Source organism: Symphalangus syndactylus, chromosome 15 (assembly GCF_028878055.3).
Source record: "Symphalangus syndactylus isolate Jambi chromosome 15, NHGRI_mSymSyn1-v2.1_pri, whole genome shotgun sequence".
NCBI classification, from domain to species: domain Eukaryota; kingdom Metazoa; phylum Chordata; class Mammalia; order Primates; family Hylobatidae; genus Symphalangus; species Symphalangus syndactylus.
This window is the reverse complement of record NC_072437.2, coordinates 89,517,128-89,530,325: the sequence shown is the minus strand read 5'-3', so window position 1 is coordinate 89,530,325 and position 13,198 is coordinate 89,517,128. Positions and strand designations below refer to the sequence as shown.

At 47.2% G+C, this 13,198-nt stretch overlaps 2 protein-coding genes across 25 annotated transcripts in view; one reads left to right on the top strand and one right to left on the bottom strand.

The window, feature by feature from the left end:
* DHRS12 (dehydrogenase/reductase 12) overlaps positions 1-13,198 on the top strand; it is a 58,511-nt gene that overhangs the window by 38,224 nt on the left and 7,089 nt on the right. The window contains exon 11 of one of the 2 annotated variants that reach the window (XM_063619264.1): positions 5,251-5,416. The exons of the other annotated variant lie outside the window; for it this stretch is intronic. Coding sequence (XP_063475334.1) covers positions 5,251-5,340 — 90 coding nt within the window. The 3' untranslated portion in view covers positions 5,341-5,416. Of the gene's footprint in view, positions 1-5,250; positions 5,417-13,198 lie in introns of those variants that run through there. 2 annotated transcript variants of the gene reach the window in all.
* WDFY2 (WD repeat and FYVE domain containing 2) overlaps positions 5,746-13,198 on the bottom strand; it is a 314,795-nt gene continuing 307,342 nt past the window's right edge. For 8 of the 23 annotated variants that reach the window (XM_063619259.1, XM_063619253.1, XM_063619255.1 and 5 more), the window contains one exon: positions 5,746-12,777. In XM_063619259.1, coding sequence (XP_063475329.1) covers positions 12,748-12,777 — 30 coding nt within the window. In that variant the 3' untranslated portion in view covers positions 5,746-12,747. The remainder of the gene's footprint in view (positions 12,778-13,198) is intronic. The other 15 variants (XR_008651395.2, XR_010116082.1, XR_010116073.1 and 12 more) reach the window with 14 other exon arrangements.

Here is a 13,198-nt window from a genome sequence, read left to right as displayed (position 1 = left end):
CTCGACCTTTCCGGAAGATTGTGGGTGATAGGGAATGTGGAAATGCCATGGGATGAGGGCGGCTGCAACGTTTTGAGAGATCTGGGATGTGAATTCAGGGCCATTATCAATCTGGAGGGACGTGGGGACCCTGAATCTTGGAATGATTTCTGACAGAAGGGTTGAGGCAATGGTACTTGCCTTTTTATTGGTGGTCGGGAAGGCTTCAACCCATCCGGAGAAGGTGTCAACTAGGACTAAGGGGTATTTAAATTTTTTTACAGAGGGCATGTGGGTAAAGTCAAGCTGCCAATCACCGCCTGGAATGTGTCCTCTGGCCTGATGGGTTGGGAAGGGTCCTGGCTTTAGTGGAGTTTGTGGATTGGTTCGTTGACAGATGAAGCAGGTGGATGTGAGCTGTTTAAGGAATTGCAAGTCAGAGGAGTCCAGAGTGAAGAAGGAGTCGAGGAAGGTTTTTAATGTCAGAGGATTTGTATGGAAGATAGAATGAAGGTATGAGAAGAGGGCATGTTTGGAGAGATTTGGTGATTTTGTTAGTGATGACTGTGTGAGTCACGTTGGGTTTGATGGTTGGTGTAGGGCTAACATTACAGCGGGGGTTAAGGTTGACAAAGCTGCCTGCCTGGCTTCTTGATCTGCTTTGTTGTTGCCTTGCTTTACTGGGGACGAGTCAATTTGGTGTGACTTACAGTGTGTGATGCCTATTTTAGAGGGAAGTAGGGAGGCTTGAAGGAGACAAGTGATGAGGGTGGCATTAGTGATAGATGTTCCTTTTGTCGTTAGGAGCCCCCTTTCTTTCCGAATTGCTGAATGAGAGAGAAGGATGTGGAAAACGTATTTGGAGTCTGTATATAGTGTGAGTGAGGTGTCTGCTGCTAATTCGAATGCCCGAGTGGCCACGATGAGTTCAGCCTGTTGATTAGTGGTACTGGTGGTAAGGACTTTGCCTCTATGGTTTGGGTTAGAGAGACTATGGCATATCCTGCAAGGCGCTGCCCTTGTAATGTGAAAGAGCTGCCATCTGTGAACCAGGTGTGGTCAGGACTGTCTAGGGGTCCTTCGGTTATATGAGTCAGACAAGGGAGGAGGGATTCTAGGATCTCAATGCAGTCGTGTTGAGGAGGGTGGTGATTGGTAGGAGAGTGGCAGGATTGAGGGGAGCACATGGCTGGAAGGAGATAGTTGGGTTGTGAAGGAAAGAGACTAGAAGTGAAAGTATGCGACAAGGAGGAAAGGTTTGTAGACTCTTATATGTGAGGAGATCTTTAAGTTGGTGTGGAGAGGCAATAACAATGCTTGCCCCAAAGGTGAGTTTTTTTGATTCTTAGAGTAGGAGGTAGGTGGCTGCTAGGGCCCGGAGGCAGGGGGCCCACCCTCGCACTGTGGGGTCTAGCTGTTTGGACAAGTATGCAATGGTGGCAAATGTGGGTCCTTGCATTTGACCTAGGACTCCTAGGGCTAGGCCATTGTGTTCATGTACATATAGGGTGAAGGGTTTTTGGAGATTTGGGAGATTAAGGCTGGAGCCTTTAGAAGGGCCTGTTGGAGGGCCTGAAAAGGTTGGGTGACAGTAGTATCTAGGGGCTCAGATGGAGCTCCACAGGACAGCTCATAAAGTGGTTTTGCTAGGAGAGAGTAGTTGGGAATCCATGTTCTGAAGTACCCTGCAAGCCCTAGAAATGAGAGAAGTTCTTGCTTAGTTTTGGGGACCGAGAGACTCCGGATGAAGCAGTTCCAGTCTAGGGTGATGGCCTTGGAGTTGTGGGAAAGGAGGACTCCTAGATAGGTCACCTGCATGGAGGAAAGTTGGACCTTAAGGGGGGATACCCGGTATCCTTTGTCTGCTAGGAAGTTGAGGAGAGAAATGGTGTCAGTTTGAGAGGCTGTTAAAGAGGGACTGCATAGGAGGAGATCATCTACATATTGCAGGAGAGTGGAGTGAGGGAGGTGTAGTAGTCTGAGATCTGAGGCAAGGGTTTGACCAAAAATGTAGGGGCTGTCTCGAAACCCTTGGGGAAGTACTGTCCAGGTAAGCTGTTGTGACTGTTGGGTATCTGGGTCAGTCCAGGTGAAAGCAAAGAAGTCTTGGGACTGTGGGGAGAGGGGAATAGTGAAAAAGACGTCTTTAAGGTCCACCACCGAGAAATGTGTTGTATCGGGTGGGATAGAGGAGAGGAGGTATAGGGATTAGGGACTAACGGGTGGATGGGCTTAACAGCCTCATTGATAAGCCGCAGATCTTGAACTAGGTGAAACTTTCCACTGGGTTTTTTTACTGCTAGAATGGGAGTGTTGAATGGAGAGTGTGTTGGCCTAAGGAACCCCTTCTGTAGAAGTCCTGAGATAAGGGGTTGCAAGCGTTTGAGGCTGGTAGCGGGAAGGGGATATTGGGGCTGGCATGGAAAGTGGTGGGGGTTTTTTAGAGAGATTTCAACAGGAGTGCAGCGAGCCAGTGAGGGGGTGGCAGTGTCCCAGACTGTGGGGTTGACAGATAGGGACAAGGAAGACGGAGTGTGGGGTTGGTCAGTTGAGTTGGCAACTAGGGCGAGGAAGGAGGCAGAGTCTGGGAGAGCTATGGGATTAAAAGTGATGGCTGCTCTAAACTTGGAAAGGATATCTCTTCCTAATAGGGGAAGGGGGCACTGGGGCATAACTAAAAACCTATGAGAGAAGAAGTGACCTGAGAAGGAGCAGGATAAAAGTGGGGTAGTTCTTGGGCGCATGGTTTGGCCTCCTACCCTGACTATAGGAGGGCCGGAAGTGACACCCCAGAATTCCTGCAGAACCGAGAAAGTAGCTCCTGTACCGAGGAGGAAGGTGACAAGGCGCCCATCTACTGTGAGAGGCACCCTGGGCTCCTGTGCAGTGATAGTGTGCGTCGGTGGGGGGAGTCCCAGGGCTCCGTCAATCATCAATGGCCAGTCCTAAGAGGTCGGGGCCGGGGTCTGGCCCAACCCCCCTCCGGGAGTTGGGGCAGTCGACGGCCCAGTGACCGGGCTGGTGGCATTTTGGACACAGCTTGTGTGGAGGCCTGGGATTGGGACACTCATGGACCCAATGCCCTTCTTTGCCGCACTCGAAGCAGGGCCCAGGGGGCTGACAGTGGGCAAATGGTGGCTTACGGTCACCAGTGTTTATAGCTGGCCAAGGAGGGGCTTGGAGAGCTTGAGCCAGCATTTGACAGTTTTGCCTCCTCGCCTGCTCATCACGGTTATGGTATACCTTGAACGCGGTGGCCAGAATCTCGGTCTGCGGGGTGAAGGGCCCTCTGTCTAGCTTCTTTAATTTGGCTCTAATGTTTGGGAAGCTTTGTGCGAAAAAATGGGACATGAGACGCTGCCTGCCATCAGGGGCTTCTGGGTCTTTGTTGGTATATTGTTGGAGTGCCTGTGTAAGGCGGTCAAGAAAGGCGGATGGGTTTTCATGTTTCTCTTGTACAATTTCGTGAAGTTTTTCAAAGTTGACTGCCTTTTGGGCTGCTTTAAGCAGCCCGGTTATTAAACAGGTGGCGAAGTGGTCCCGGGCAGCGACGCCAATTTGGGTGTTGTAATCCCAGTTAGGCTCTTGCTCGGGGACTGCTTGCGACCCTATGGGCAGGGCTGGGGTTGTTCGGTGGACCTGGTCTGCATAAGTGCGGGCTTGCTCCCAGACTCACCGGCGCTCCTCAGGGAGAAGGGTGTTAGAGAGGATCAAGTAAATATCGTGAAAGGTAAGGCTGTAAGCTTGGAGAAGATACTGGAATTCTTTGCTATATGAAGCGGGGTTGGAGGTATAGGAGCCTAAGCGTTTTTCGATTTGTAAAAGATCAGCCATAGAAAAGGGGACATGGACGTGAACGATGCCTTCTGCCTCTGCTACTTCTCGCAGAGGAGCGAGGACAGGGAGGTGAGATCTGGAACGAGTAGTAGGAGGGCTGAAAGGTGGAGGAAAGGAAGTAGGAGAGGTTGGAGAGGACGGGGAAGGAAGGCCGGGGTTGGCAGAAGGAGGTGAGGCTGCCGCCGGGGGTGGGGCCCTTGCGGGCTGGGCGGCAGCCAGGGGGGAAGGGCTATGGATGATGATATGGCGGGGGCTCATCAGCGGGATCAAAGTCAGGAGCGGAAGGAATGAGGGGGGTCAGGGAGGGTGACAGTTTGAGGGCCTTTAGGAGGAAAAACCCATGGAGGTACAGGATTTCTGCCCATTTTCCTGTTCGCTCACAATAGTTATAGAGATTGTGGAGGATACCAGGATCGAGGGACCCACAAGGGGGCCACTTGTTTTGGTTATCTAAGGGGTAAGTGGGCCAGTCTTGTGTGCAGTATTTAATTAGACGTTTTGGTTTGAGGCCGGCCACTAAGCCTAGGGCTGACAAATTGTTTAGGAGGCATAGTAGGGGAGAGTCGGCCGGCAGGGATGCGGAGCCTCCCATTGCGGGGCTACGAGAGGATATGCAGTGAGGGCTAAGTAGGGCGTCCCCTAATAGCCGAACACTGCGACGTGACTCAGAGCTTCCGGTTTGGTCGTCACCAAAGTGAAAGGACTGAGGGGCCGACTATGGCCGAGGACCGTGGGCCACCTGGTACCAGGATTTTTGAGACGAGAAAGGGAAGGGGGGCCCAGGCCGGAGACGCGAGGAGGAGAGGGAGAAAACTCCGTTCCCTGCAGACCGAGTCTAGAGTAAGATTTATGGCGGCCGAGAGCGGGCGGCTGAGACGGGAGTTGGTTGGCTGGTGTTGGACACCAGGAGGGGAGACTTACCGAGATGAGGCCGGCGTTGGGTGGAGAGGTCGGCGAACAGGAAAATGGGCGAAGACCGGCCGGGGTCTGGACCGAGCCCGAAGAGGATCAGGGTCCCACTGAGAGGAAGTGGGGTGTCCCGATCCGAGTCACGGCACCAATGGAAGAGGCCGGGCAAGGATCAGACTACACTGGTCGTGGTCAAGAGATCTTTATTGGAGGTATTGAGCAGAGAAGGAAGAGAAGAGAAGAGAAAAGAGAAGAGAGAGCTGCTGGTGTGCTGGGTTTTATATCCCTTGGGCCTATGTGGGGCGGGCCCAAGGGAAGTTGGGAGATGCTTCTTTCTGATTGGCCCTCCTTTGGCGGGTTCAGACAGTGCCCAGTCAAGTGGGGGAGAAGAACCCGGAACCGGTGCCATTAAGGTACCCCTGTTACCTAACAGTGCCAGCCCGAAACATCCGCGTTTTTCTGACAAAAGGAGGCGCTATCAAGCAAGCACCAGCTCCATTTAACTGCATGCCTCCTTTTCTGCAGGAGAGTGATGGGCCTCAGCAATGCTGGGTGTGGGCAAGGCTGTGCTGGCAGCACCAGGACGGGGCAACCCAGCCACCCCCTCAACGGTGATTCCATAGCATGCAGGTCACTTGGTGCCTTTGCACCTATTTTTCTTCTCCATAAAATGAACCTCACAAGTTTTAAATGAGGCTTTCCCTGGCAGTGTTTGCCCCGAAGAAGTCATTTCTCCTCATTTGAAAAGTTTACTAAGCAAGCACAGGAAAAAGCTGACTTGACATACATGATTGATGAAGAAAAAGGGCTCCATGGCCTGAGCCCATATGCTGTGCTTAGACTGTGGTGAACAGGGCTCATCTTCACCTCCAAACAGCAGCTTTCCCTGGCATCTAGACAGCAGATGGAGTGATCTGGAACCTCCCCCTCCCACCAACTGGACAGAACCCACAGGGCTAAACAGCACAGCAAGGTTGTCGGTGTGTGTGTGGCCACACGTAACAGTGATGGGACCATAGCTGCAGAAAGGTTTTCACAGAGATTTATTTTAAACCATGGAGGCAACTCGACATTGAGAGTTGTACATTGGTAATGGCTACACGTATATTTTGGTTAGAGGGAAGCACAGTGAGAAAGTGAGCGGAGTAAAAACATTCACAATATTCAGCAGCATTTGAATGGGGGCCTGGATACAGACATTTCAACATCCTAGGAAATTCTTGCTCATTACCACCTAATCACATTCAGGAAGTCAATGTCAGGACTGGCAGGGAGTGTGGCAAATGCCGGAGGGGTCCAGCTAGACCACACGGGAGAAATCTGTTCCAATGTCAGACATTACATTCTCAGCCTGACCCCCTGAAGAATCTCCTCACTTCAAAAAAAGAAAGAAAAAGATATCCATACAGTAATATGCCCACTGCAGCCAGGTCCAGATGTGGGCTGCAGTCCGGTGGATGTAGAGAATGGAAGATCCGTGTCCCTGGTTAGAAGTAGAGTGGTAGGCAGGCACTAATGTGGGGCCAGCACCTTCCCTGTTGTCCAGTTAGTAACAGTTTTTGTACATTTCATATAAAGATTTCCTTTTGCAAAATGACAGTACCTTGAAAAACAAAGTCATTTAAAAAGCAAGGCAAATGGTATAAGACACGAATCCATAAGAGTACAATGGTTACAAGTGACACTAGTGTTTTGGTCCATACTTCATACTGGCATACACTACTGACGTAAGGCTGCCATCCACTAAAATGATAAAAAGAGTGTGTATATGTGAAACATATTTTTCAAATCATTTTCTCTTTTTTTGTGAGTGACTGACAGCTCACCTATTCTCATGCATCCCTGAGAACCAAGGGAAAAAAGAATCGTAAGTAACAAGGTCAGATTCTCAATCTAACTTTTCAGCCAACTTGCAATTCCTGACACTTCCAAGAAAGTCAGATACTCTTCTTGACTTGTAAAGGTAAACATTTTGAAGTATCTATTTTTAATGAGATGGTACCATGATTAATTTCCACCCTTACCATCATTAAAAAGAATTTTTTTTCCCCTACAAACTCATGAAAAGAAACTTCACCATCTTTCCCCAAATGACTTCGGGGTTTCACCAAACCTAGCAGACTCTAGATAGAAAAAGTCCAGAAAGCAACTCACTTGATATGATGGAAGACAACAAAGGCATGTGGTGATAGGCTCTCCGTTATCCAGGCAAAGCCAGCAATATGCGGGCAGGTCACTGGTGATGGGCTAGGCACGTCCAATAATAAACGAGACTCAGAATCAGAGAATCACAGGATTGGAAGGGACTTTAAGAATGATGATCAAATTCATCCCTCACTCAAGCCTTTAATCTCCCTTTCAACATCTCTGGCAAAGGCTCTACACTACGTGTTAAAAAAATTCCCTGGTATGGGACATGCAAGGAAGACATCCCATTCCAATTTAGGACTGATATAATTTTTAGACACTGCTTTCATGTGTTAAATCTAATTAGGCTTCTTGGTGGAAAGGAGATAATGCTTAAAGGCAAAAATACAAACCACAACCCTGGAGGGTTGACAAGTGGTTCTTGGTTAAGAAACTGAGCTGAAGTTTAAACAGGAATGCAGATGTTTCTGGACTCAGTTTTGGACATAGATCTTTGGGTCCTACAAGGAAAAGGCAAATGTGATCGCAAAGACAGGCGCTGCCATGCCCCTGCACGGTGTTCCTGCCCCCACAGGGCCAGGTCTCCCAGACAGACCTGTACCTGAATTGACGAAACTCTCTGCCTTCCCCTTGCAAGTGGCCCTGTAAGGAGGACCTCCCACATTGTACTAGAATCATCTGTGACTTGCAAGAGCAGGAAGTGGAGGGCAGCAGCTGCCTGTGTCCGCACCCAAACACTCGGCACCGCCTGTCTGTGCAATGCCACACTTGACTAAAACAATCCCCTCCTGCCACAGGGCCAGGGCTTTCCTTTTCCACAGTGGAGCAGCTGAGCCCAGCACACCTTTGATGTTAGTCTGTGAGTCCTCTCAGACTCCAGTGAGAGGCTGTGCACCCAAAGATCCAGAATTAGTTACCCTGGGTCACCTTCAGTTAACAGTTCTAGGGATTTCCAAAGAAAAAGAAACTGATACTATTATAATATAAACTAATAGTAGCATTGGCTGCAGGAGGAGCCTCTGGGGAAATCCCTCGCGGTGAGCTGTGTGCTGCTTTCCTCTGAGGCCAGGGAGCAGCAGCATCTGATAGTGACGAGCTCAGTTCCGGGATGGCAGCTGAGCCACTTGGCTGTTCTCTGGCAACTCCAGCCCACTTGTGATCCCTGGACACACCACACTGACTCCAGCTCTCAGGCCTTTGTTTATGCTGTTTCTGAAGTCTGGAAAGTCATTTCCATTTTTCCCCCTTATGACTCACTCCTCATCCTTTAACACTGAGCTCAAAGTCCCTTTCCTCTGTGAAGCCCCTCCTGCCACACCTGCTGGGTTAGTGGCACCCAGGCATGCCTCTACCATGACCACATTGCACTGAAAAGACCCATTTACTCACTGTGTGACCTCTGCCCAGGCTGAGAATGGGCCTCAGACACCTTGCACTGCCAGTGCCTAAAGCGTGGTGGCTGGTGAGCACTCAACACGGTTGACATGAACATTCAAATCTCAGGGATCATCTAGATAACTCAGTGTTCAACATGAACTTAATTTCTGTGTTTTCCAATCAAGTTAATAAATATCTGTCTTCGTACCAGGAAAAATTCAATATTATTTTAAAGTAGAAAAATAAGAATGTATTGGTAAAATGCTTTCTGTCACTTCGAAATACCTTAGTGAACAAGAACACTGACATAGAATTAAAATTCTATGAACAGCCATAACCAAACGAATCTCATTTAGTGAATAGTTATGTCCAGTAACTGCAACCCACACTTACAGCTATCCTTTTGCTTAAAAACAAAAATTTGGGCCCTAAGAAGTGATTAATATCAGGCAAAAATAAATTACACTTTATTTATTCAGGGCCTTGCTCTGCTGCCCAGGCTAGACTGCAGTAGTGCAATCATAGCTCACTGCATCCTTGAATTCCTGGGCTCGAGTGATCCTCCTGCCTCAGCTTCCTGAGTAGCTGGGAATACAGATGTGTGCCACCACACCCAACTAAGTTTTGAATTTTTGGTAGCAACAGGATCTTGCTGTGTTGCCCAGGCTGGTCTTGAACTCCTGGGCTCAGCAATCCTCCCACCTTGTCCTCCCAAAGTGTTCAGATTATAGGTGTGAGCCATGGCACTTTTATAAAATGAATCTCAGAAAATGAAAATGTGATATTCCATAAGGGCAGTGCTGTAAGCCTGGGAATTGCAGCCAAATGGGGTAGGGTGAATTTTAAGTGCTGCTGGATTTCCATTTCAGTTTTGCCTCTGGGGTGGTCTGAGGGGAATGTATAGGAAGGAATTTATGTGGATGAAGGCAATAATTACCTCCCCCACCACAGGGCTGGAGCCAAAAAAAGTGTCACATATGCTTTCGATAAGAGGAACAAAGCTGGTTCCAGACAGCGCCCTGTCTCAAGGTGCTGAAAGTCTCTCCTCCCACTCATGCCATTAATAAGTAATGTTCAAAAACAGCTATTCCTTGAACATTCTTTTAGATTCTCTTGTTTACATCTCAGCCGTATCTAACTGCCCTGTATAACTAATGTGTTTTCTGCTTGGAACACTCTAGATCTCTGAAGATCCCCCTTCCAGTTTTGTAATTTTATGGTTTCTGGAATAATTAAAACAACCAAATGAGAAACACGTTATGGTGGATTGACCTCACACAAAATGACATAAGATTCCAAATGCTTAATCTCAAACTATTTTGCTATTGTGAAGACACACTCAGGCAGTAATGTCAAGTAACGTCATTCGTTTGGAAGAACCAAGAGCATGTGGCTGGTTTTGCCCATCAGGTAGAGAACAACTCTGCGTATGATATGTGTAGATCTGCCACTTTCTCAGCGCAGGCATGCTAGGCATTATTTGTAAGAGCTGCTGTATGTTTAAGTAATAGAGCAAAAATATACGTAAAGTGCAAATCCAACAGGGTAAAACAAGAATTATGAGAGTTCACCTAGACAGAATAAGAGCCAAGTGCTGGCGCCAGCTTTCACTCCTAAGGAATGGAGCCTCTATTTCCATAAAATACTTGGAAGACACCCAACACCAGCACGTATTTCTCTACAAATTACAAAAATAGGGGAGACACTTAATGCAAAACTCAAGAATTCACAGTATTACAAACACACAGTTGGTTTGCTAAATGCATTTCACCAAATTCAAGCACCCACACAGACGAGAGAAAAGGGAAGAGCAATGGATACCTTGACACATCTGTGGTTTTCTGATCATGATTCTCAACACCAGTGGGATGTGAAGTGGCTTCAGCCTCTGAGTGGCTCTGTGGGCTGGGAGGGAGAAGGCAGAGTGGTGTGCAAGGTCATAGGCCAGAGCGACTGTAGAGGACATATGTGATCTGACGGGGACACTCTGCTTCCCAAATGAGGTCTGAACGCATCTAGACCTATTTCAGAACCCATACAGGCTTGCTGGGTGCCTGGGCCTTTGCTGCCTTAATACTGTGTTCCTCTCTCTGTAGGCAGGCCAAGCTCAAAGTTTAGGAAGGGAAAATGGAGTGATTTAGCTCTATTACTCATTTCCAACAGACAGTCCTATATTACATACAACTTAGTAAGTGGCTGCAGCTTCTAGTAATAAACTACAAAATAGACATTTGAATATTTTAAATTTAATTCCCTTATTAAAGCTCTCTCACAGGGCAATCATGCAGAAAAGACTCAAAGTAGTTATAACAGTTTTGATTGACACAAGCAAGGGTAGCATGGACCAGGGCAGCGAGGTGACAAGTGCTAACAGCCTGTGCAGGGCATGCGTGTGTGCCTCTTCAGAGCTCCGGTCACATGGGCTGAGCCGGTCTGCTGGCTCAGGTGACAGCTTCCATGTACCACGGCTGCATGGGACACATGCACTGGTCCTGCTTCCCAATGCTGGGGCAGCAGAATCACCTCTAGCAAGGCCCCATCCCTGGGAAGCACATGTAGGGGCAGTACCCGAGGATGGCTTGTGGTACTTCCCCCTAGTTAGAGAAGTAATGAATGATTGTGAGGGCAAAAAACGGCTTTCCAGGAAAAGAGGGAAAATAATAGGGAGGATTTCAATTTCACTCCCATGTGTATTACCACCAAAAAAAACCTGTAAAATCAGAAGAGAGCAAGACACTGTGGGGTGGGGCTTGGGTCGGGAAGGACAAACGATTGGCCTGTGATCCTCAAGAGACTGGTGAGCTCCCTGATGCTCCCGACACGTGAGGTTGAATGAGCTGTGCGTGTGAAGTGCTTGGGAGGGGCAGGCACCGGGCGCAGGCTTGCCATTAATTTTTATTCTATTTTTACAGGTGAAAATAAGATTTTTAAAAGGGACTTCAATATCCTGAGTTGAATCACTACACACAAGAATATTTCATTTTCTCAAGCTTGATTGGATTCCCTTAGAAATAAGAGCTTTTCAGGTTCACTTTCTAAAGTCCTCTTTTCCATTCCCACAGGAACACAGCCTGCGCTGTAGGTACCATTCTGTCTCGGACCAACCACATACTGTTTTAGTAAGAAAGTGTGCAAAGTGTTCTGATGAAACACATTAGGATAAAATGTTTAAATATCTAGTTTTTAAAGGGATAGAATACAGAGGGCGAGAAATACAGCAGGATTACAATCTTGCCATAATGAACATGTTCAAGTTCAGAGATGATGTCACACAGAAAAACACAACTTAAAGACACTTATTTTCAGAGCATGTATGGTGGGGGTCCCCAACCCTGGGCTGCAGATGGGTACCGGTCCATGGCCTGTGAGGAATGGGGGCACCCATCAAAAGTGAGCAGTGGGCAAGCAAGCATTACTGCCTGGGCTCCACCTCCCATCAGATCAGTGGTGGCGTTAGATTCTCATAGGAGCAAAAACCCTATTGTGAACTGCGCATGCGAGGGATCTAGGTTGCATGCTCCTTATGAGAAGCTAATGACTGCTGATCTGAGGTGGAACAGTTTCATTTTGAAACCGGTCCCTGCTGCCAACAAGGTTGAGGGCCGCTGATGTAGGATTTTGTGTGTGTGTCATTTGTTTTCATTGTTACGAGTGAGGGAGAGCTGCGTCAAAAAAGCTAAAACATAAGAGGCTCAGGAGGCTCCAACTGAATTCTAAATGATCCAGGCACTGATCGTTGAAGCTCTGAGTTAAAATAATCTACTTCTGTGATAACCATGGTTGGGAGCAGCTTTCTCACAGCATTTTTTTTTTTTTTAATGTGGGAAAGAGGCAACTGAGGCAGAAAGACAGTCTTTTCTACTTCATAAGAACGTGAATGAGGCAGACATTACAAACAAATCACTCTTCAGGCGATACCAGCAGCTGGCTGGTGAATCCACATGATGGGTTTCCAAATCTCTCCACTGAGGAGGACATGAAAGCAGAAACACTGGGAATAAATAACATAAATACATCCCCTCCAGGAAAGGCAGAGAAGGTGCAGGTAGGTGCAGAGGGAAGAGAAGAAAAAGCCGCTGGCCACGTGACACATGTTGAAGTAAACACAGAAACTATAATGACCAAAATACTCTGAGTAGCTACTTCCCTTATTTCTCTGACAAAGCAACAAGTAAAATGGGGTGTTGAAAAGTATAAAAATTAAACACCCCACACAGATTTTTCGGTATACTCAAAACAATGCAGCACAGCCAGACTGTATAAACCATTTGTTAAAAAAATAGCTTCTTTTATATTGTATGAACAAGTTGGAAGAGTCCCCTTGCTAGTACTCACTCGCCAGGTCCCCACTGTGCACATGGGTAATCTGCAAATTCATTCAGCGTCTTTAGTTTCTTTCTTACTTCTCACATGTCTGCTTTACCACTCTGGTAATGATTTGGATTAAAACAACCGTTTCTTTAGTAAATACTATCTTTCTGATTCCTGGGAGAGTCATCAAGACACGACTGGGGTCATATCCCACAACTGCAAAAAGAAAAAGAAGATACGGAATGAACTAAAATTAAATTGTGTTGAGGATAACAGTCCTTAGAACTGAATTCTTCAAGGAAATTTTTTTTCATTTAACAAACAACCACATACTATACTAACATTTCTAAATCTGTAAAATATTTTTTTCATCAAAAAAGTTCAAATAAAGCTAAAAAACAAGACAATGACAGCTTGAAATTTTGATGCAGCTAATGAAGAATAATGGCAGATTCAATCTATTAATGGCTGAGAGGACTAGGAAGACAAGCTACACTGCAGATCCTCCTGTGAGTCACTAAAAGGAAAATGCTGCAGAGCACTGTGTTTACATCTGAGGCAGCATTCGATGAGCCAACATGAAAGAGACAATATAGATTTGTCCCGCCCTCCAAACAGATTGAATCCATTAAATAAT